Consider the following 22,205-nt stretch of genomic DNA (forward strand, 5'->3'; position numbering starts at 1 on the left):
GACCAAGTCTCGGCAGAATAGAGCATAACGCTAGCAACCGAAGCAGAATATATTCGTGCTTTGGTGAGGTGGCTGATCTGGGATTTATGGAAGACTGTTTTTAGAAGGCAACCGAAGACAGAGTTTGCTTTTGCCACTCTTGCTGATATTTCGGCATCTAGGCTTCCGTTTGAGCAGACAATTGAACCAAGGTAGGTAAACTGCTTGACTACCTCTACAGTTTGGCCACAAATTTCCACAGATGACGGTGGGTTGGACGGCGTTTTCTCAATGGGCATTATCTTGGTCTTCGACCAATTTATTTTCAGACTGAGTTTCTCAGCGACAGAGGCCAGTGTTTCCAGTGTAGTTTTGAGGTCACTAATGTTTTCGCATATTAGCGCCACGTCGTCGGCAAATTCGACGTCTGAAAGAACTCTTCCAGCAAAGCCTATGCCAAACGGCTGCACCTGCTGTGTTTTATTCAGGATGTGGTCTATTACACAGTTAAAGAGCTCAGGTGCAGCGGCACATCCTTGCTGGACACCGTTTTAAATTTTGAAATATTCGGAAGGCTGTCCATTTACGATCACCGCACCTTCAGTGTTATTATACAGCTCTTTGAGGAGACGGACGATTTTTGTGGGTACGCCAGCAGACTGGAGGATTAGCCATAGTGACTGCCTATCGACAGTTTCGAAGGCAGATCGAAAATCGACATAGCAAAGAGCTTTCCAGGAACTGAGAGTAAAGTTATGCCACGATAATTGCTACATTTTGCTTTGCTCCCCTTCCTCTTGTAGATTGGTACAAGTAGGCCCTTCTTCTAGTCTGAGGGGATTTTTTCAGAGTGCCACACAAGGTTAAACAGCATTTGTAGCGAGAGGATCATGGCTGGACCCCCATTTTTAAGGAATTACGATGTTAGGCTACATATTCCTGGCGCTTTGTTATTCTTTAGCTTGCGGGTGGCAGCTTTTATCTCCTCAGCTGTAAATTCAGGACCACCAAGAGCAAGCATGGTAGTAGCCGCAGCAGCCGCTAGCTCGTGGTCCGTCTGGTGGATCTGAGTTGAGCAGTTTCTCAAAGTGGTACTGCCACTGGCGGAGGCATTGTGATCGGTCGTAGATATTCTCACCGCTAGCGCTTCGAAGGTATGACGTAGTTTGAGTGCGCTGACCTGACAGCTCACGAAGAATCTTGTAGGTGGCTCCACTGTCCTTTTTCTTGGCGGCCTCTTGCAGTTCGGATGCCTTGCTGTCAATAAAAGCCTTGCGGTCTTTATACAGCATGGAATTGCGCTCTTTGTTTAGCAGTCTGTGTGTAGCCATATCCCTGCCAAGACGTGCTTCTCGCCTGAGCTCTATGATGGAAAAGGAGTGATTACTGATCCAGTCCTTTTTCTTCCGTTGCCTCATTCCAACAACGTCAGTTGCTGCCGCAATAGTGTTTTTCTCTTTGAAGGACTTCCATGCAACTTCACTATCATCGCATTGGCCGAGGACCTCAAATCTGTTGGATATCTCCACATGGAACCGCTCAGCCAGGGCGGGGTCTTATTGGATGCGACCGGCATCAATTTTCCAAGAAGACTGGCTGTTCTTCATAGCTTTGAGGCGGAGCTTAATTTTGGCTGCTACCAGTCGGTGGTCGGTGTTCCCGAGCTCAGCGTCACGGTAGGTGCGGCAGTTCTAGGCAGACGACAGCCATCGTCGACGTACGATGATGTAGTCGAGCATCTTCTTTGTTGATCCATCATTGCTATACCAGGTGTACTTGGCTATATTTTGTCTATGGAACCATGTGTTCGCAATCGTTAGATTACGGGCCAGACAACAATTCAGCAGCCTCTCTCCATTATCGTTTAGGCTATCCATTGTAACAGGTCCAACAGTGAGATCCCACAGGCCTGATTCGTTTGAAACACTTGCATTCAAGTCTCCTAGGAGGAGGAGGTAGTCATGGCGAGGTACAGAAGATAGTTCAGTACTAAGCAGGCTATAGAAATCGTGAAATCTGCAATTAAAGTAAATCTGCAATTAAAACGTACAAAGATGTGACTTTATTGAACTGAGAAACAGTTTTAAAAAATGGAATAGGAGATATTTTCACATCCCTTGCACAGATAGACTATTTACAAGAATCGTGATTTATGTTGGATCGAAGTGAAGCGTTTTGAATTTTTTTATTTTGGTTTTATCTTCCATATTGGACAAAAAACGATTTTTTTGAGACTAATTGAGGTGTTCCCGGTGTAATTTCAAAAATATATATGCGACATAGAAAACCCTCAGGTCTGGCTTTTGTGTGCTTATTTCCACCATCGTCTTATCGGATTTGTAGTTGAGTATGTACTTTCTTTTAGGTTTTGTTTTATACTAATCCGTCTTAATGTTATTTTTGCATGTTTGGGTTCTAAAGATATGAACAAAGTCATATCCAGGGGGGTAAGGGGTTTGACCTTCCCCCAAAATATTTGTTTGACTTGTAAAAACGCAAAAAAATGGATATAAACATATTTTGTATGTATTTTTTAGGTTTTATTGTGTACCCCCCCCCTCCCCCTGAACAATTTTGGTGTAAATCCCCCTCCCTCACAAAAAAATAAACAAAAAATGGATACGCCCCTCGTTATGAGCATTAGAATATCTTATTAAAAATCAAAATTGCAATACAAACGAAAAGTAGACTCGGCAAAACAACAAATCAATTTCCTTTTACAGCCATTCCAATGATCGTATTCCTGTTCTGGGTTCCAAATGACCTTTCATGGACAGTACTGCCATTTCCTTATTCCGTCCTGCCATGGCTCCACATTTCTGCAACCATTAGTTCCTGGGTTGGCTCTTCTGTCTACCATTTATTTATGTGCCATAATTCAGGAATTGTGACATACCGTAAACTGTTGCAAGTTGATATGATGGGAATCTGGGTCACCCAAACTTTTGGTAAGTTTCAATTTTTTCATATACTTAAATTAAATATCTGACCTAAAAGTTATTAATTGGTACAAAAAAATAGGTTATATAATTGGTAATTAATGAAAAATAAATTACATTCATGTTTCGATACGAATTCGCAGAAAAGAGTCAAAGAGAAAAACTTAAGATATAAAAGAAGAGGAATAAAATATATGACGTAAAAGTTAAGAATTGTGGGAAAAAAGACAATAGAACTGGTAATTAATAGAAAATAAACTACATTGATTCTTATGCAAATTTACAAATCTATAATTATAAGAATCAAAGAGAAAAAATTTAAGATATAGAAGAATGGAATTAAAATATATAATATAAAAGTTAAGGATTGTCACATAAAAATTATAATAGAATTGGCAATTAGAAAAAAATAAACTACATTCATGTTTCGATACGTATTCACAAATCTGTAATCGTAATAATCAAAGAGAAAAACTTAATATATAGAAGAATTGAATCTAAATATGTAATATAAAAGTTTCATGTTTCGATACGTATTCACAAACCTGTAATCATAAGAGACAACGAGAAAAACTTAAGATATAGAAGAATGGAAACAAACAAAAACCAATTGTTAATAAAATAACACAGAAAATTAATAAAACCAAATTTGAATACAGAATGTATGGTATAGACCCAGAGACTAACTTGACATTAAGTTTAATACCCGGGCAATATGAAAAATCCCAGTATCGGCAATGAATATACAAATTGCACAACTCAAAGCTTATTTTGCATCTTCATATGTTAAATCAGTTTCGATGTAGTTTCTAATACATAATTAATATCGGCCTGTGAAAAACAGCTATAAAACGCATGATATTATGAAATTTAAATTCTAATTGATGGTTTTATTTTTTTGGGGCATTTTCAGTGCTCTCTCTTTCCAGTGAAGTTTTTGTATAGCCATGTACTGCAATACTTTTAATGTTCTTTTTATAGAGAATCTAACCCTAGCTTCGAAAATACTTTATCGTGCAGAGGATGAAGGTCCCATAAGATAGTTATGTACCAAGATCCCTCCTCTGAAAGAAACACTATGATAATAAAAGAATAATACCACACGGATGTATTGTCAGAAAAGCAACTATGATATTTGGATAGAGCATAAAATTAGGAATCTTATCGCACAACTATGTTTTATTAGTATGTTTTATTCAGGAGAGTCATAATTCTCCACTTTCGGCCTACTATTTGGTTATTATAGTGTTTCCTTCATAGGAAGTAACTTAGTGCATAGTTACCTTCCATATAAATATGATTTTTTGTGTCTTTTCTCTTCTACATTTTTTTTGCTTAGCTACATGTACAAAATTATATCTCTACTCTAAAACTCCCTGGCTTTGGATATAGTATGTGACTAACAAGATCTCATATCAATGTAGCTGTATAGTCAATAGTTGAAACATTGAAACCAACGAATTTCATTGTATTTATATATTAAAAATAAATCCGAATCTGTTTAGCATTGAAAATCTTCTACAGACAAACGCTCTGCTCATTAAACAGATTATACCCGAAACTCGTGTCAATTTTACTGACACACGATTAAACATATACAAAAGTACTAATAGAACATTTTTTAGAATTCTTGCTGACCCATCACCGTTGTTGTGATGTTAAAAGAAAGGAAATTAAAAGAAAATCCCCCCTAAAAACTCTTGCGCTGGAAATTCTACCCTGCAGATAAATCCACTCGCGGAAAATTCCCTTTGTGTATTAAGAACAATTACATTTAAAATTTTAAAGTATTTGAAAAATCTCCCTCGGAAAATTCCTCCCGCAGACCATTCTTCTCCTGTATAATTCCCCTTCCCCTCGCTCTAAGTGCTCCTTTGCGATATTTTAAATAAAAAAACTCCATAAAACGAAAAATACGACAATGTACTGAATTGATAGATAGTTTTTTTTTCAAATGTTATGGTTCCCGCAATAGAGTTAATCTCAGGCTGAATAAAGTTGTCATTTATCCGAATTTTACATAAATTACCTAATTAATTTATTTTGGTTACGTATATAAAGGGTCTTAATAAGATATGCAATTCAAATTCACTTTAATAAGGAAATCCCCCCCCCCCCCGACCATTCCCCAACGCGGAAAAACTTCCCCACATGTAAGACAACGATAATAATTTAAACTTGAAAAGCATTGCTGAATACCAAATTCAAAGGATTTGGATGAACTAATTTAAACTTTTCACATGCTGACCAATGATCTGCGTAGCGTAGATACCGATCTCCTAACTATCTGCCTTCGGCTGGGAGTGTAATGCTTGTTTGCGGGCAAATCGTCCGACACTTTCCGTGTTTTTCCCCGGTATTTCTCCAGGCTCCCATTTGGAATTTTGTCAACTCTTGGCTGAGCTTACAGAGTCTCGCCACCGAGCCCTATTCCAAACCAAATAACCAGCGACACCAACACTCAAACCCCCGTGTTCACGGACAAAGGATTTCAAGTCTACTGCTATTTTAAAAGAAATAGCAAATCCATTTGAAAAGAAATAAAAGTCGTAAAAAAACTTCTCCAATACACTTATTTTTTCTAATTTCTTAATCACCCAAACCAAAGGTTTCAAGGTTCCTTTAGACCTTTGACGCTACGTTCCACACATGCTATAAAAAAACTAAAAATTTTGTCTATTATTACACCAAGATGTTTCATAGATGGTTCTTCCGTCGTCTATTTTCGACCAATCATAATTTGCTTCGTAAGTAATTTCGAAGACCACACTGCCTTTCCACGACGATTAATGATAGTTCGATTAGGGATAAATACTTTTAATAGACCGTAAAAAAAAAAAACTACCAAAAAATATATTGGATATTTTGGTACACATATATAGTGTACTATTGTGTGCAGTCACAGTGTGCAGTATCAGCTTAAGATCTTTCAGACCGTAAAAAAAACTACTAAAAATATATTGATATTTTGTATACATGTACAGTGTACAGTGTGCAGTCACATGTGCAGTCACAGTGTGCATATATATATATATATATATATATATATATATATATATATATATATATATATATATATATATATATATATATATATATATATATATATATATATATATATATATATATATATATATATATATATATATATATATATATATATATATATATATATATATATATATATATATATATATATATATATATATATATATATATATATTTTCAATGCTAAATGTAATTAGTTATTCGAATAAAATTTATTAATTCCTTAATTAATTTCAATGCAAATGTAATTATTTTGTATATATATCATTGGTCTTCATTGTTTTATTTTTAGCAAGGATCTTTAGTTTTGGCTGACTCTGAATAGTTAAATTTGTTAAGTCTAAAGCTGCCTATTAAAAAATATTGCCATGAAGGAATTAGCATATTTCTAAAGGAATAATATACAGTACTTTAGTATTGTACTATTTAGTATAGTATAGACTTAATTTCTGCTGCTGACGATCACTGTACATGTGATTCAATATCCAGAATTTTTGTAATGTTTTTTTTTTACTGTCTAATAAAAGAATTTATCCCTGTTTGAATTGTTATTTATATGTAATTTGCTTAATCTTATTTAATCAGCCCTGATTGGTCCGCAATGATGGTATCTAACTGAAGGCATTGCGAACAGGGCTTAAAGAAAACTGATGCATCTCAAGAGATAAGCTGACTTCACGAAGTCAATTTGCAACTTTTGTTACGGAAATTACGTGAAAGGAATAACAGCTTATGGACGGTCAGCAAAATACCAGCGATCTATTATAAGACAGTTTGGGTAGACTCAATAACGTAAGTCTGAGAGTAGCAACGCAATGGTCAAGTTAAATTCTTCACATAGTTAAGTAACTTTCATCAGTTGACACCTTTTATTTGGTTTAGTTCGTGGTAAACTAGTTTCAAGTTTTTCTTAGTGAAAAGCTTAAAAAGAAATCTTTGCTGTAAAGTTCTGACGTCAAAACAGTTTATGTGAGAATTCTAAAATCAATAGTTATATGTTTCCTAATCCTTGTTCACTATGTTCTTACCCAATTTGCTATTAATATTTTCAAATTTTCCCGTGTTTTTCAGGGGCTCTTACAACTCTGTCTGCATTCACCCACTGTCTTTCAAATTCTGTAAGGTACTCATTATTTGTTCTGTATTGCGTTACCTGCGTGTGGGGATTTTACAAGGTAAGGTTCCGCTGACATATTTTTTTGTAACATAGTTCATTATTTTAGTAAAACGGGATAATGACGGTTCTTTTGAACTAGAGAAAAATCTTTGCCTGTTCCCTGTTTCAAAAATCTAACCTCATATATAAAAGAAGCATATATTTTTTTTGCATAAAAATTAAAACTAATTTCTTAAGCAACATCACCACGGGGAACCATCAGGAAGTTCGGTTCAGTTTAGCACCAGGTCATTAAAAATAAATATCTTTTTCTGTTATGATATTAGCTATTTAAATACAAACCTTCCACCTTTAGTATCCTTAGGATAACAACAGAAACCGTTGCAATGCTCATAGTCGGTTTAGAAAGCACCAGGGCATTAAAAATAAAGATATTTTTCTGTTATGATATTAGCTATTTAAATACAAACCTTCCACCTTTAGTATCCTTAGGATAACAACAGAAACCGTTGCAATGCTCATAGTCGGTTTAGAAAGCACCAGGGCATTAAAATAAAGATATTTTTCTGTTATGGTATTAGCTCTTTAAATACACGCCTTCCACCTTTAGTATCCTTAGGATAACATCAGAAACCGTTTCAATGCTCATAGTCGGTTTAGAAAGCACTAGGTCACTAAAAATAAAGATATTTTTCTGTTATGGTTCTTTTTCTTTTTTAATAAGGATCTTTTTCTGCTATGGTATTAGCTATTTAAAAACAATACTTCTACCTTTAGTATCCTTATTATAACAACAGAAACCGTTTCAATCCTCATAGTTGGTTAAGAAAATACCAGTAAACTAAAAATAAAGATCTTTTTCTCTTATGATATTAGCTATTTAAATACACACTTTCGACCTTTAGTATCCTTAGGATAACAATAGAAACCGTTTCAATACTCATAGTCGGTTTAGATGGCACCAGGCCATCAAAAATAAAGATATTTTTCTGTTATGATTCTTTTTCTTTTTTTAATAAGGATCTTTTTCTGTTATGGTATTAGCTATTTAAATACACACCTTCGACCTTTAGTATCCTTAGGATAACAACAGAAACCAGTTTCAATGCTCATAGTCGGTTTAGAAAGCACCAGGTCATTAAAAATAAAGATATTTTTCTGTTATGGTTCTTTTTCTTTTTTAATAAGTATTTTTTTCTGCTATGGTATTAGCTATTTAAATACAAACCTTCGACCTTTAGTATCCTTAGGATAACAATAGAAACCGTTTCAATACTCATAGTCGGTTTAGATGGCACCAGGCCATTAAAAATAAAGATCTTTTTCTGTTATTGTTCTTTTTCTTTTTTAATAAGGATCTTTTTCTGCTATGGTATTAGCTATTTAAATACAAACAGTCCAACTTTAGTATTCTTAGGATAACAGTAAAAACCGTTTCAATAGCCATAGTTGGTTTAGAAGGCACCAGATCATTAGAAATTAAGATATTTATCTGTTATGGTTCTTTTTCTTTTTTAATAAGGGTCTATTTCTGTTATGGTATTATCTATTTAAATACAAACATTCCACCTTTAGTATTCATAAGATAACAGCAGAAACCGTTTCAATACTCATAGTCGGTTTAGAAAGCACCGGATCATTAAAAATAAAGATCTTTTCTGTTATGGTATTGTATATTTAAATACAAACTTTCCACCTTTAGTTTCCTTAGGATAACAACAGAAACCGTTTCAATACTCATAGTCGGTTTAGAAGGCACCAGGTCATTAAAAATAAAGATCTTTTTCTGTTATGTTCTTTTTCTTTTTTAATAAGGATTTTTTTTCGCTATGGTATTATCTATTTAAATACAATCTTTCCACCTTTAGTATCCTTAAGATAACAATAAAAACCGTTTCAATACCCATAGTCGGTTTAGAAAGCACCGGATCATTAAAAATAAAGATCTTTTCTGTTATGGTATTGTATATTTAAATACAAACTTTCCACCTTTAGTTTCCTTAGGATAACAACAGAAACTGTTTCAATACTCATAGTTGGTATAGAAAGCACCAGGCAATTAAAAATAAAGATCGTTTTTTGTTATGATATTAGCTATTTAAATACAAAACTTTGACCTATAGATTTCTTAGGATAATAACAGAAACCGTTTCAATGCTCATAGTCGGTTTAGAAGGCACCAGGTCATTAAAAAAAAAGATATTTTTCTGTTATGGTTCTTTTTCTTTTTTAATAAGGATTTTTTTCTGTTATGATATTAGCTATTTAAATACAAACCTTCCACCTTTAGTATCCTTAGGATATTAACAGAAACCGTTGCAATGCTCATAGTCGGTTTAGAAAGCACCAGGGCATTAAAAATAAAGAGATTTTTCTGTTATGGTATTAGCTCTTTAAATACAAGCCTTCCACCTTTAGTATCCTTAGGATAACATCAGAAACCGTTTCAATGCTCATAGTCGGTTTAGAAAGCACCAGGTCATTAAAAATAAAGATATTTTTCTGTTATGGTTCTTTTTCTTTTTTAATAAGGATCTTTTTCTGCTATGGTATTAGCTATTTAAATACAAACATTCCACCTTTAGTATCCTTAGTATAACAACAGAAACCGTTATAATACTCATAGTCGGTTTAGAAAGTACCAGGCAACTAAAAATAAAGATCTATTTCTGTTATGATATTAGCTATTTAAATACATACCTTCGACCTTTAGTATCCTTAGGATAACAATAGAAACCGTTTCAATACTCATAGTCGGTTTAGAAGGCACCAGGTCATTAAAAATAAAGATATTTTTCTGTTAGGGTTCTTTTTCTTTTTTAATAAGGATCTTTTTCTGTTATGGTATTGGCTATTTAAATACAAACCTTCCACCTTTAGTATCCTTAGGATAACAATAGAAACCGTTTCAATGCTCATAGTCGGTTTAGAAGGCACTAGGTCACTAAAAATAAAGATATTTTTCTGCTATGATTCTTTTTCTTTTTTAATAAGTATCTTTTTCTGTTATGGTATTAGCTATTTAAAAACAAACATTCAACCTTAGTATCCTTAGTGTAACAACAGAAAACGTTTCAATACTCATAGTTGGTTTAGAAAGTACCAGGCAATTAAAAATAAAGATCTTTTTCTGTTATGATATTAGCTATTTAAATACAAACCTTCGACCTTTAGTATCCTTAGGATAACAATAGAAACCGTTTCAATACTCATAGTCGATTTAGAAGGCACCAGGTCATTAAAAATAAAAATATTTTTCTGTTATGGTTCTTTTTCTTTTTTTAATAAGGATCTTTTTCTGCTATGGTATTAGCTATTTAAATACAAACCTTCCACCTTTAGTATCCTTAGTATAACAACAGAAACCGTTTCAATCCTCATAGTCGGTTTAGAAAGTACCAGGCAATTAAAAATAAAGATCTTTTTCTGTTATGATATTAGCTATTTAAATGCACACCTTCGACCTATAGTATCCTTAGGATAATAATAGAAACCGTTTCAATACTCATAGTCGGTTTAGAAGGCACCAGGTCATTAAAAATAAAGATCTTTTTCTGTTATGTTTTTTTTCTTTTTTAATAAGGATCTTTTTCTGTTATGGTATTAGCTATTTAAATACAAACATTCCACCTTTAGTATTCTTAGGATAACAACAGAAACCGTTTCAATACTCATAGTTGGTTTAGAAGGCACCAGGTCATTAAAAATAAATATCTTTTTCTGTTATGTTCTTTTTCTTTTTTAATAAGGGTCTATTTTTGCTATGGTATTAGCTATTTAAATACAATCATTCCACCTTTAGTATTCTGAAGATAACAATAAAAACCATTTCAATGCCCATAGTTGGTTTAGAAAGCATCGGATCATTAAAAATAAAGATCTTTTCTGTTATGGTATTAGATATTTCAATACAAACTTTCCACCTTTAGTATCCTTAGTATAACAACAGAAACCGTTTCAATACTCATAGTCGGCTTAGAAAGTACCAGGCAATTAAACATAAAGATCGTTTTCGGTTATGATATTAGCTATTTAAATACAAAACTTCGACCTTTAGTATCCTTATAATAACAATAGAAACCGTTTCAATACTCATAGTCGGTTTAGAATGCACCAGGTCATTAAAAATTAAGATATTTTTCTGTTATGGTTCTTTTTCTTTTTTAATAAGGATCTTTTCTGCTATGGTATTAGCTATTTAAATACAAACATTCCACCTTTAGTATCCTTAGTGTAACAACAGAAACCGTTTCAATACTCATAGTCGGTTTAGAAAGTACCAGGCAATTAAAAATAAAGATCTTTTTCTGTTATGATATTAGCTATTTAAATACAAACCTTCAACCTTTAGAATCCTTAGGATAACAATAGAAACCGTTTCAATACTCATAGTCGGTTTAGAAGGCACCAGGTCATTAAAAATAAAGATATTTTTCTGTTATGGTTCTTTTTCTTTTTTTAATAAGGATCTTTTTCTGCTATGGTATTAGCTATTTAAATACAAACCTTCCACCTTTAGTATCCTTAGTATAACAACAGAAACCGTTTCAATACTCATAGTCGGCTTAGAAAGTACCAGGCAATTAAAAATAAAGATCTTTTTCGGTTATGATATTAGCTATTTAAATACAAACTTTCGACCTTTAGTATCCTTAGGATAACAATAGAAACCGTTTCAACACTCATAGTCGGCTTAGAAGGCACCAGGTCATTAAAAATAAAGATCTTTTTTTGTTATGGTTCTTTTTCTTTTTTAATAAGGATCTTTTTCTGTTATGGTATTAGCTATTTAAATACAAACATTCCACCTTTAGTATTCTTAAGATAACAACAGAAACCATTTCAATGCTCATAGTCGGTTTAGAAAGCATCGGATCATTAAAAATAAAGATCTTTTCTGTTATGGTATTAGATATTTCAATACAAACTTTCCACCTTTAGTTTCCTTAGGATAACAACAGAAACCGCTTCAATACTCATAGTCGGTTTAGAAAGTACAAGGCAATTAAAAATAAAGATCTTTTTCTGTTATGATATTAACTATTTAAATACAAAACTTCGACCTTTAGTATCCTTATGATAACAATAGAAACCGTTTCAATGCTCATAGTCGGTTTAGAAGGCACCAGGTCATTAAAAATAAAGATATTTTTCTGTTATGGTTCTTTTTCTTTTTTTAATAAGGATCTTTTTCTGTTATGGTATTAGCTATTGAAATACAAACTTTCCACCTTTAGTATCCTTAGTATCCTTAGTTAGAAGCAAACCGTTTCAATACTCATAGTCGGTTTAGAAAGTACCAGGCAATTAAAAATAAAGATCTTTTTCGCCTATGGTATTAGCTATTTAAATACACACCTTCGACCTTTAGTATCCTTAGAATAACAATAGAAACCGTTTCAATACTCATAGTCGGTTTAGAAGGCACCAGGTCATTAAAAATAAAGATCTTTTTCTGTTATTGTTCTTTTCTTTTTTAATAAAGATATTTTTCTGTTATGGTATTATCTATTTAAATACAAACACTCCACCTTTAGTATCCATAAGGTAACAACAAAAACCGTTTTAATACCCATAGTCGGTATAGAAGGCACCAGGTCATTAAAAACAAAGATCTTTTTCTGTTATGGTTCTTTTTCTTTTTTTAATAAGGATCTTTTTCTATTATGGTATTAGCTATTTAAATACAAACTATCCACCTTTAGTATTCTTAGGATAACAACAGAAACCGTTTCAATACTCATAGTTGGTTTAGAAAGCACCGGATCATTAAAAATAAAGATCTTTTCTGTTATGGTATTAGATATTTCAATACAAACTTTCCACCTTTAGTTTCCTTAGAATAACAACAGAAACTGTTTCAATACTCATAGTCGGTTTAGAAAGTACCAGGCAATTAAAATAAAGATCTTTTTCTGTTATGATATTAACTATTTAAATACAAAACTTCGACCTTTAGTATCCTTATGATAACAATAGAAACCGTTTCAATGCTCATTAGGGTGGTCCTTATTTTTCAAGGTAGGATTTCTCCAGCAGGCACCCCCTAATCTTGTTTCTATTGTTAAAATACCACAAAATCCCAAAAAAGAGCCAAATATATTGACATTAAGAGGTCCCTACCAGAGGTTAAAGTTTTTGGTTACTGCATGCTCATTGCTCAATACTGCATGTATTGCACAGTTTTCAACAGTCAACCCTACACTATAGTACAGCATGGTAGCTTTCTGAACTGCTGGACTTATTTACTTATTTATCTGCAGGCTTCCCACAATGCATTTCAACACAGGACGCCATTTTTGTTGTATGCAATGTGAGTGAAAATGCAAATTTCAGGTTTTTTTTTAGTTTTATGAACTGCAATATATTAATTATGCTTCACACTGACACAGGTAACTTTATTAAACCGATACTTTGTTGCAGATACACTGACACTGACACAGCAATGAGTGACAGCATAGACTGCATGGTTTGTATAAGTGACAGTACTGATGCAATATTAAAACCAATTATAAGAAGTGAAACACACATATGACTCATCAAGCAATTATCAGACCCTCTGATTTCAACAAAACTACAGTCGAAGAAAGAGATCATGGCGCTATTCTATCACTACAAGCAAGTGACGAACAAGACAGTCTGTGAAGCAGCACATTCCACAGCCAATGACGTTCTTGCAGTTTGGACAAAGGCACACATTCCGACGAGGCTCAAGAAACATGTGGTAAACAAAATTCAGTGTCTCTTTAAGGAGTATGACAACCTGATGAGTAATGAAGAAAACAAAGCTAAGCGTTCTGAAACACTGAAAAAGAAGGAAGAAGATTGGAAAGTGGGCCTCGACGTTTTGTTTGACATTTCCCACGCCAACGCAATGGAGATGATACGTATTCAAGAAGACCGTGAGTTTCTGTTAGCGCAGCGGGAACCAGGACGCCGTGGAAAGATGGGCAGTATCGACAAGGTTTTATAAATAAAAAGAGCATCATCTCAGAAAAGGAAAGAATACCATGACATAAGAATTGAGAAGGAGACGCAAGAAAGAACAACAAGAGAAAAGAAAGTGACACTGGAATCATCATCTGACAGTGACACTGACAGCAAAAAAGGTCAAGAAATTAAAGACCCTGAAACAGAAGATATAAAACCATCAACCTCAGCAAAACGTCAAAAAAGAGGACGAGTATACATATTGGATGACAAAATGTCAGCCTGTCTGGATGTGGCTAAAGTTGTGACAGAAGTGCTGCATTACTTCTTGTTCCGACTCTGCAACACCTTGGTCTTGATCCTGCTGAATACAATGTCAATCACTCTTCAATTCGTAGAGACAGGATGAAGCAGCGCCAGGCAATAGCTGAAAATCTACAACAGGAGTTTAAACCAACAGTTCCTCTAACTATTCACTGGGATGAAAAACTCCTAGAGGATATATGCAGCAGACATATTGTCGATCGCCTTCCAATTTTGGTCTCCGGAGCAGGTGTAGATCAGCTTCTTGGTGTTCCAAAGCTAGGCTCGGGAACTGAACAAGCTTCTGCGGCAGCAGTTTTTGAAGCAGCTGTGGCTTGGAACATTACAGATAATGTAAAGTGCATGTGTTTTGACACCATATCTGTCAATTTCGGTCCAAGAAATGGTGCTTGTATCCTTCTGGAACAAAAACTTGACAAGGACATGCTTTGGTTTGCTTGTCGAAATCATATCTTAGAAATAGTCTTACAAGCAGTGGTTCTTGATTGCCTTGGTCCTAGCAAAGGCCCAGAGATAACAATTTTCAACTGGTTTAAGAACACCTGGCAGTTTATTAACAGAGCAGACTTTCAGACAGCTTCATCAGATGAGTGTGTGTTTACAACTGTTTCACATGTAATCACAGATATCATAGCATTTGCTGAGATGCAGACACTACTGTATCAACCCCGTGATGATTACCGTGAGCTTTTGGACTTGACAATCATATTCCTCGGTGGCACGCCATCTAAGGGAATCTCGTTCAGAGCTCCATCTGGGCTGCATCAAGCAAGGTGGATGGCAAAGGCCATCTATGCACTAAAGATCTGGATGTTCAGAAGTCAGTTCAAACTCACGAAAAGGCTCTTGCTGATATTTTTCAATTCACTGTGATCATCTACGTGAAAGCATGGTTTCGGGCATTGTCAGCACCATCAGCCCCTCGCATTGACCTCCAACTTCTAAAGGACATTTACAGCTACAGAAAAATATCAGAATCGATATCAAAAAATGCCTTGAACAAAATAATAAGACACCTATGGTACTTATCAGAGGAATTGGTGGCACTCGCCTTCTTTGACGACGAAGTATCAAATGACACAAAACATCATATGGTTACGGCTCTGCAAACATCAAGAGCAGAGCACCCTCTGAAGAGGATAACAGTGGACCCGTTGACACTCGGGGAGAAGAAGTAAGAAAACGTTGTCACGCAGAATACCAACAGATTCTTCAGCATTACCGGACTGCCTTCATCATTCCTAACTAAGAACATTGATCTGTATTCAGTTGACGAAGACTACCAGACAGTTAAAAATACAGTTCACAGCATTAGGGTAATCAATGACATTGCTGAACGTGGTGTTGCACTGATGGATGACTATAACAAACTGCACACAACATCTGAAGAACAGAAACAGTTCCTGTTGCTAGTTGTTAATGAGTACAGACAGCGTTAAAGTGATCAAACCAAAAAGACACCGATAAACCAGTCTGAAGCCCATATGTGAACTGTGTAGTTTGACAATTGAAGTGACTGGACGCTATTACTATTGATGGACACTATTGCAAATCACTTATTTTCTGTTTAGTGTACAACAACTCAACAGTCATGTTTGATATTATTTAATTAAACGGCATTATTGTGCGCTTTTTTTATCAAAGCTCGCTTACACATTTCTAATAGTTATGGTAGGGACCCCTGAAATTGAAAATAATGCTAAAATGTTTGTTTATTATTCAATTATAGTCAGAATGGAATCATTTCAGACCGTGCCCCATAAAAAAAGAGTAAAAAAAATTTTTCCATCTCTTAAGGACCACCCTAATGCTCATAGTCGGTTTAGAAGGCACCAGGTCATTAAAAATAAATATCTTTTTCTGTTATGGTTCTTTTTATTTTTTAATAAAGATATTTTTCTGTTATGGTATTAGCTATTTAAATACAATCATTCCACCTTTAGTATTCTTAGGATAACAACAAAAACCGTTTCAATAGTCATAGTCGGTTTAGAAGGCACCAGGTCATTAAAAATTAAGATCTTTTTCTGTTATGGTTATTTTTCTTTTTTAATAAGGATCTTTTTCTGTTATGGTATTAGCTATTTAAATACAAACATTCCACCTTTAGTATTCATAGGATAACAACAGAAACCGTTTTAATACACATAGTCGGTTTAGAAAGCACCGGGTCATTAAAAATAAAGATCTTTTCTGTTATGGTATTAGCTATTTAAATACAAACCTTCCAACTATAGTATCCTTAGTATAAAAACAGAAACCGTTTCAATGCTCATAGTCGGTTTAGAAATTACCAGGCAATTAAAAATAAAGATCTTTTTTTGTTATAATATTAGCTATTTAAATACAAACTTTCGACCTTTAGTATCCTTAGAATAACAATAGAAACCGTTTCAATACTCATAGTCGGTTTAGAAGGCACCAGGTCATTAAAAATAAAGATCTTTTTCTGTTATGGTTCTTTTTTTGTTTTTTAATAAGGATCTTTTTCTGATATGGTATTAGATATTTAAATACAATCATTCCACGTTTAGTATTCTTAGGATAACAACCGAAACCGTTTCAATGCTCATAGTCGGTTTAGAAAGCACCGGGTCATTAAAAATAAAGATCTTTTTCTGTTATGGTCTTAGCTATTTAAATAAAAACCTTCCTCCTTTCAGTATCCTTAGGATAACAATAAAAACCGTTTCAATACCCATAGTCGGTTTAGAAAGCACCAGGTCATTAAAAATAAAGATCTTTTTGTGTTATGGTATTAGCTATTTAAATAAAAACCTTCCACCTTTAGTTCCTTAGGATAACAACAGAAACCGTTTCAATACTTATAGTAGGTTTAGAAAGCACCAGGCCATTACAAATAAAAATCTTTTTCGGTTATGGTATTAGCTATTTAAATAAAAACCTTCCACCTTTAGTATTCTTAGGATAACAACAGAAACCGTTTCAATACTCATAGTCGGTTTACAAAGCACCAGGTCATTAAAAATAAAGATCTTTTTCTGTTATGGTCTTAGCTATTTAAATAAAAACCTTCCACCTTTAGTATCCGTAAGATAACAACAGAAACCGTTTCAATACTTATAGTCGGTTTATAAAGCACCGGGTCATTAAAAATAAAAATCTTTTCTGTTATGATATTAGCTATTTAAATAGAAACCTTCCCTTTTTAGTATCCTTAGGATAACAACAGAAACCGTTTCAATACCCATAGTCGGTTTAGAAAGCACCAGGTCATTAAAAATAAAGATCTTTTTCTGTTATGGTATTAGCTATTTAAATAAAAACCTTCCACCTTTAGTTCCTTAGGATAACAACAGAAACCGTTTCAATACTTATAGTAGGTTTAGAAAGCACCAGGCCATTACAAATAAAGATCTTTTTCGGTTATGGTATTAGCTATTTAAATAAAAACCTTCCACCTTTTGTATCCTTAGGATAACAACAGAAACCGTTTCAATACTCATAGTCAGTTTAGAAATCACCAGGTCATTAAAAATAAAGACCTTTTTCTGTTATGGTATTAGCTATTTAAATGAAAGTCATGCACCTTTAGTATCCTTAGGATAACAACAGAAACCATTTCAATACTTATAGGCAAATTAGAAAGCACCAGGAGATTAAAAATAAAGGTCTTTTTCTCTTATGGTATTAGCTATTTAAATAAAAACCTTCCACCTTTAGTATCCTTAGGATAACAACAGAAACCGTTTCAATACTCATAGTTGGTTTATAAAGCACCAGGTCATTAAAAATAAAGATCTTTTTCTGTTATGGTATTAGCTATTTAAATAAAAACCTTCCACCTTTAGTATCCGTAGGATAACAACAGAAACCGTTTCAATACTTATAGTTGGTTTATAAAGCACCAGGTCATTAAAAATAAAAATCTATTTCTGTTATGGTATTAGCTATTCCAATACAAACCTTCCACCTTTAGTATCCGTAAGATAACAACAGAAACCGTTTCAATACTTATAGTCGGTTAATAAAGCAACACGTAATTAAAAATAAAGATCTTTTTTTGTTATGGTATCAGCTATTCAAATAAAAACCTTCCACCTTTAGTATCCTTATGATAACAGCAGAAACTGTTTTAATATTCATAGTCGGTTTAGAAACAACAGGTCATTAAAAATAAAGATCTATTTCTGTTATGGTATTAGCTATTCAAATACAAACCTTCCACCTTTAGTATCCTTAGGATAACAACAGAAACCGTTTCAATACTCACAGTCGATTTAGAAAGCAACACGTAATTAAAAATAAAGATCTTTTTTTGTTATGGTATCAGTTATTCAAATAAAAACCTTCCACCTTTAGTATCCTTATGATAACAGCAGAAACTGTTTTGATATTCATAGTCGGTTTAGAAACAACAGGTAATTAAAAATAAATATCTTTTTCTGTTATAGTATTAGCTATTCAAATACTAACCTTCCACCTATAGTATCCTTAGGATAACAACAGAAACCGTTTCAATACTCATTGTCGGTTTAGAAAGCACCGGGTCATTAAAAATAAAGATCTTTTTCTTTTATGGTATTAACTATTAAAATACAAACCTTCTACCTTTAGTATCCTTAGGATAACAACAGAAACCGTTTCAATGCTCATTGTCGGTTTAGAAAGCACCAGGTCATTAAAAATAAATATCTTTTTCTGTTATGGTATTAGCTATTTAAATACAAACCTTCCACCTTTAGTATCCTTAGGATAACAACAGAAACCGTTTGAATACTCATAGTCGGTTTAGAAAGCACCGGGTCATTAAAAATAAAGATCTTTTTCTGTTATGGTATTAGCTATTTAAATACAAACCTTCTACCTTTAGTATCCTTAGGATAACAACAGAAACCGTTTCAATGCTCATTGTCGGTTTAGAAAGCACCAGGTCATTAAAAATAAATATCTTTTTCTGTTATGGTATTAGCTATTTAAATAAAAACCTTCCACCTTTCAGTATCCTTAGGATAACAACAGAAACTGTTGCAACGCTCATAGTCGGTTTAGAAGGCACCAGGTCATTAAAAATAGATATTTTTCTGCTATGATTCTTTTTTTTTTTAATAAGGATCTTTTTCTGCTATGGTATTAGCTATTTAAATACAAACCTTCCACCTTTAGTATTCTTAGTATAACAACAGAAACCGTTTCAATACTCATAGTTGGTTTAGAAAGTACCAGGCAATTAAAAATAAAGATCTTTTTCTGTTATGATATTAGCTATTTAAATGCACACCTTTGACCTTTAGTATCCTTAGGATAACAATAGAAACCGTTTCAATACTCATAGTCGGTTTAGAAGGCACCAGGTCATTAAAAATAAAGATCTTTTTCTGTTATTTTTTTTTTCTTTTTTAATAAGGATCTTTTTCTGTTATGTTTTTTTTTTTTTAATAAGGATCTTTTTCTGTTATGGTATTAGCTATTTAAATACAAACATTCCACCTTTAGTATTCTTAGGATAACAACAAAAACCGTTTCAATACCCATAGTCGGTTTAGAAGGCACCAGGTCATTAAAAATAAAGATCTTTATCTGTTATGGTTCTTTTTCTTTTTTAATAAGGATCTTTTTCTGTTATGGTATTAGCTATTTAAATACAAACATTCCACCTTTAGTATTCTTAGGATGACAACAGAAACCGTTTCAGTACTCAAAGTCGGTTTAGAAAGCACTGGGTCACTAAAAATAAAGATCTTTTCTATTGTGGTATTAGCTATTTAAATACAAACTTTTCACCTTTAGTTTCCTTAGAATAACAACAGAAACCGTTTCAATAATCATAGTCGGTTTAGAAAGTACCAGGCAATTAAAAATAAAGATCTTTTTCTGTTATTATATTAGCTATTTAAATACAAACCTTCGAGCTTTAGTATCCTTATGATTACAATAGAAACCGTTTCAATACTCATAGTTGGTTTAGAAGGCACCAGGTCATTAAAAATAAAGATCTTTTTCTGTTATGGTTCTTTTTCTTTTTTAATAAAGATATTTTTCTGCTATGATATTAGCTATTTAAATACAAACATTCCACCTTTAGTATTCTTAGGATAACAACAGAAACCGTTTCAATAGTCATAGTCGGTTTAGAAGGCACCAGGTCATTAAAAATAAAGATCTTTTTCTGTTATGGTTCTTTTCTTTTTTAATAAGGGTCTATTTCTGTTATGGTATTAGCTAGTTAAATACAATCATTCCACCTTTAGTAGTCTTAGGATAACAACAGAAACCGTTTCAATGCTCATAGTTGGTTTAGAAAGCACCGGGTCATTAAAAATAAAGATCTTTTCTGTTATGGTATTAGCTATTTAAATACAAACTTTCTACCTTTAGTATCCTTAGTATAACAACAGAAACCGTTTCAATACTCATAGTCGGTTTAGAAAGTACCAGGCAATTAAAAATAAAGATTTTTTCTGTTATGATATTAACTATTCAAATACAAACCTTCGACCTTTAGTATCCTTAGGATAACAATAAAAACCGTTTCAATACCCATAGTCGGTTTAGAAGGCACCAGGTCATTAAAAATAAAGATCTTTTCTATTATGGTATTAGCTATTTAAATACAAACTTTCCACCTTTAGTTTCCTTAGAATAACAACAGAAACCATTTCAATGCTCATAGTCGGTTTAGAAATTACCAGGCAATTAAAAATAAAGATCTTTTTTTGTTATAATATTAGCTATTTAAATACAAACCTTCGAGCTTTAGTATTCTTAGGATAACAATAGAAACCGTTTCAATACTCATAGTTGGTTTAGAAGGCACCAGGTCATTAAAAATAAAGATCTTTTTCTGTTATGGTTCTTTTTCTTTTTTAATAAGGATATTTTTCTGCTATGGTATTAGCTATTTAAATACAATCATTCCACCTTTAGTATTCTTAGGATAACAACAGAAACCGTTTCAATAGTCATAGTCGGTTTAGAAGGCACCAGGTCATTAAAAATAAAGATCTTTTTCTGTTATGGTTCTTTTCTTTTTTAATAAGGATCTTTTTCTGTTATGGTATTAGCTATTTAAATACAGACATTCCACCTTTAGTATTCTTAGAATAACAACAGAAACCATTTCAATACTCATAGTCGGTTTAGAAAGCACCGGGTCATTAAAAATAAAGATCTTTTCTGCTATGGTATTAGCTATTTAAATAAAAACTTTCTAACTTTAGTATCCTTAGGATAAAAACAGAAACCGTTTCAATGCTCATAGTCGGTTTAGAAATTACCAGGCAATTAAAAATAAAGATTTTTTCGGTTATGATATTAGCTATTTAAATACAAACCTTCGACCTTTAGTATCCTTAGGATAACAATAAAAACCGTTTCAATACCCATAGTCGGTTTAGAAGGCACCAGGTCATTAAAAATAAAGATCTTTTTCTGTTATGGTTCTTTTTCTTTTTTAATAAGGATCTTTTTCTGCTATGGTATTAGCTAGTTAAATACAATCATTCCACCTTTTGTAGCCTTAGTATAACAACAGAAACCGTTTCAATACTCATAGTCGGTTTAGAAGGCACCAGGTCATTAAAAATTAAGATCTTTTTCTGTTATGGTTCTTTTTCTTTTTTAATAAGGATCTTTTTCTGTTATGGTATTAGCTATTTAAATACAAACATTCCACCTTTAGTATCCGTAAGATAACAACAGAAACCGTTTTAATACACATAGTCGGTTTATAAAGCACCGGGTCATTAAAAATAAAGATCTTTTCTGCTATGGTATTAGCTATTTAAAAAAAAACCTTCCAACTTTAGTATCCTTAGTATAAAAACAGAAACCGTTTCAATACTCATAGTCGGCTTAGAAAATACCAGGCAACTAAAAATAAAGATCTTTTTCGCTTATGGCATTAG

The 22,205-nt window shown here is 33.1% G+C and overlaps 1 protein-coding gene across 3 annotated transcripts in view; it reads left to right on the plus strand.

Moving 5' to 3' along the window:
- LOC148945098 (progestin and adipoQ receptor family member 4) overlaps positions 1–22,205 on the plus strand; it is a 48,541-nt gene that overhangs the window by 4,680 nt on the left and 21,656 nt on the right. For all 3 annotated transcript variants that reach the window (XM_089099608.1, XM_089099607.1, XM_089099606.1), the window contains exons 2-3: positions 2,703–2,927; positions 7,038–7,141. In XM_089099608.1, coding sequence (XP_088955734.1) covers positions 2,703–2,927; positions 7,038–7,141 — 329 coding nt within the window. The remainder of the gene's footprint in view (positions 1–2,702; positions 2,928–7,037; positions 7,142–22,205) is intronic.

This window comes from Artemia sp. Qi Xiang Cuo, chromosome 13 (assembly GCF_049724085.1).
Source record: "Artemia sp. Qi Xiang Cuo chromosome 13, ASM4972408v1, whole genome shotgun sequence".
NCBI classification, from domain to species: Eukaryota; Metazoa; Arthropoda; class Branchiopoda; order Anostraca; family Artemiidae; genus Artemia; species Artemia sp. Qi Xiang Cuo.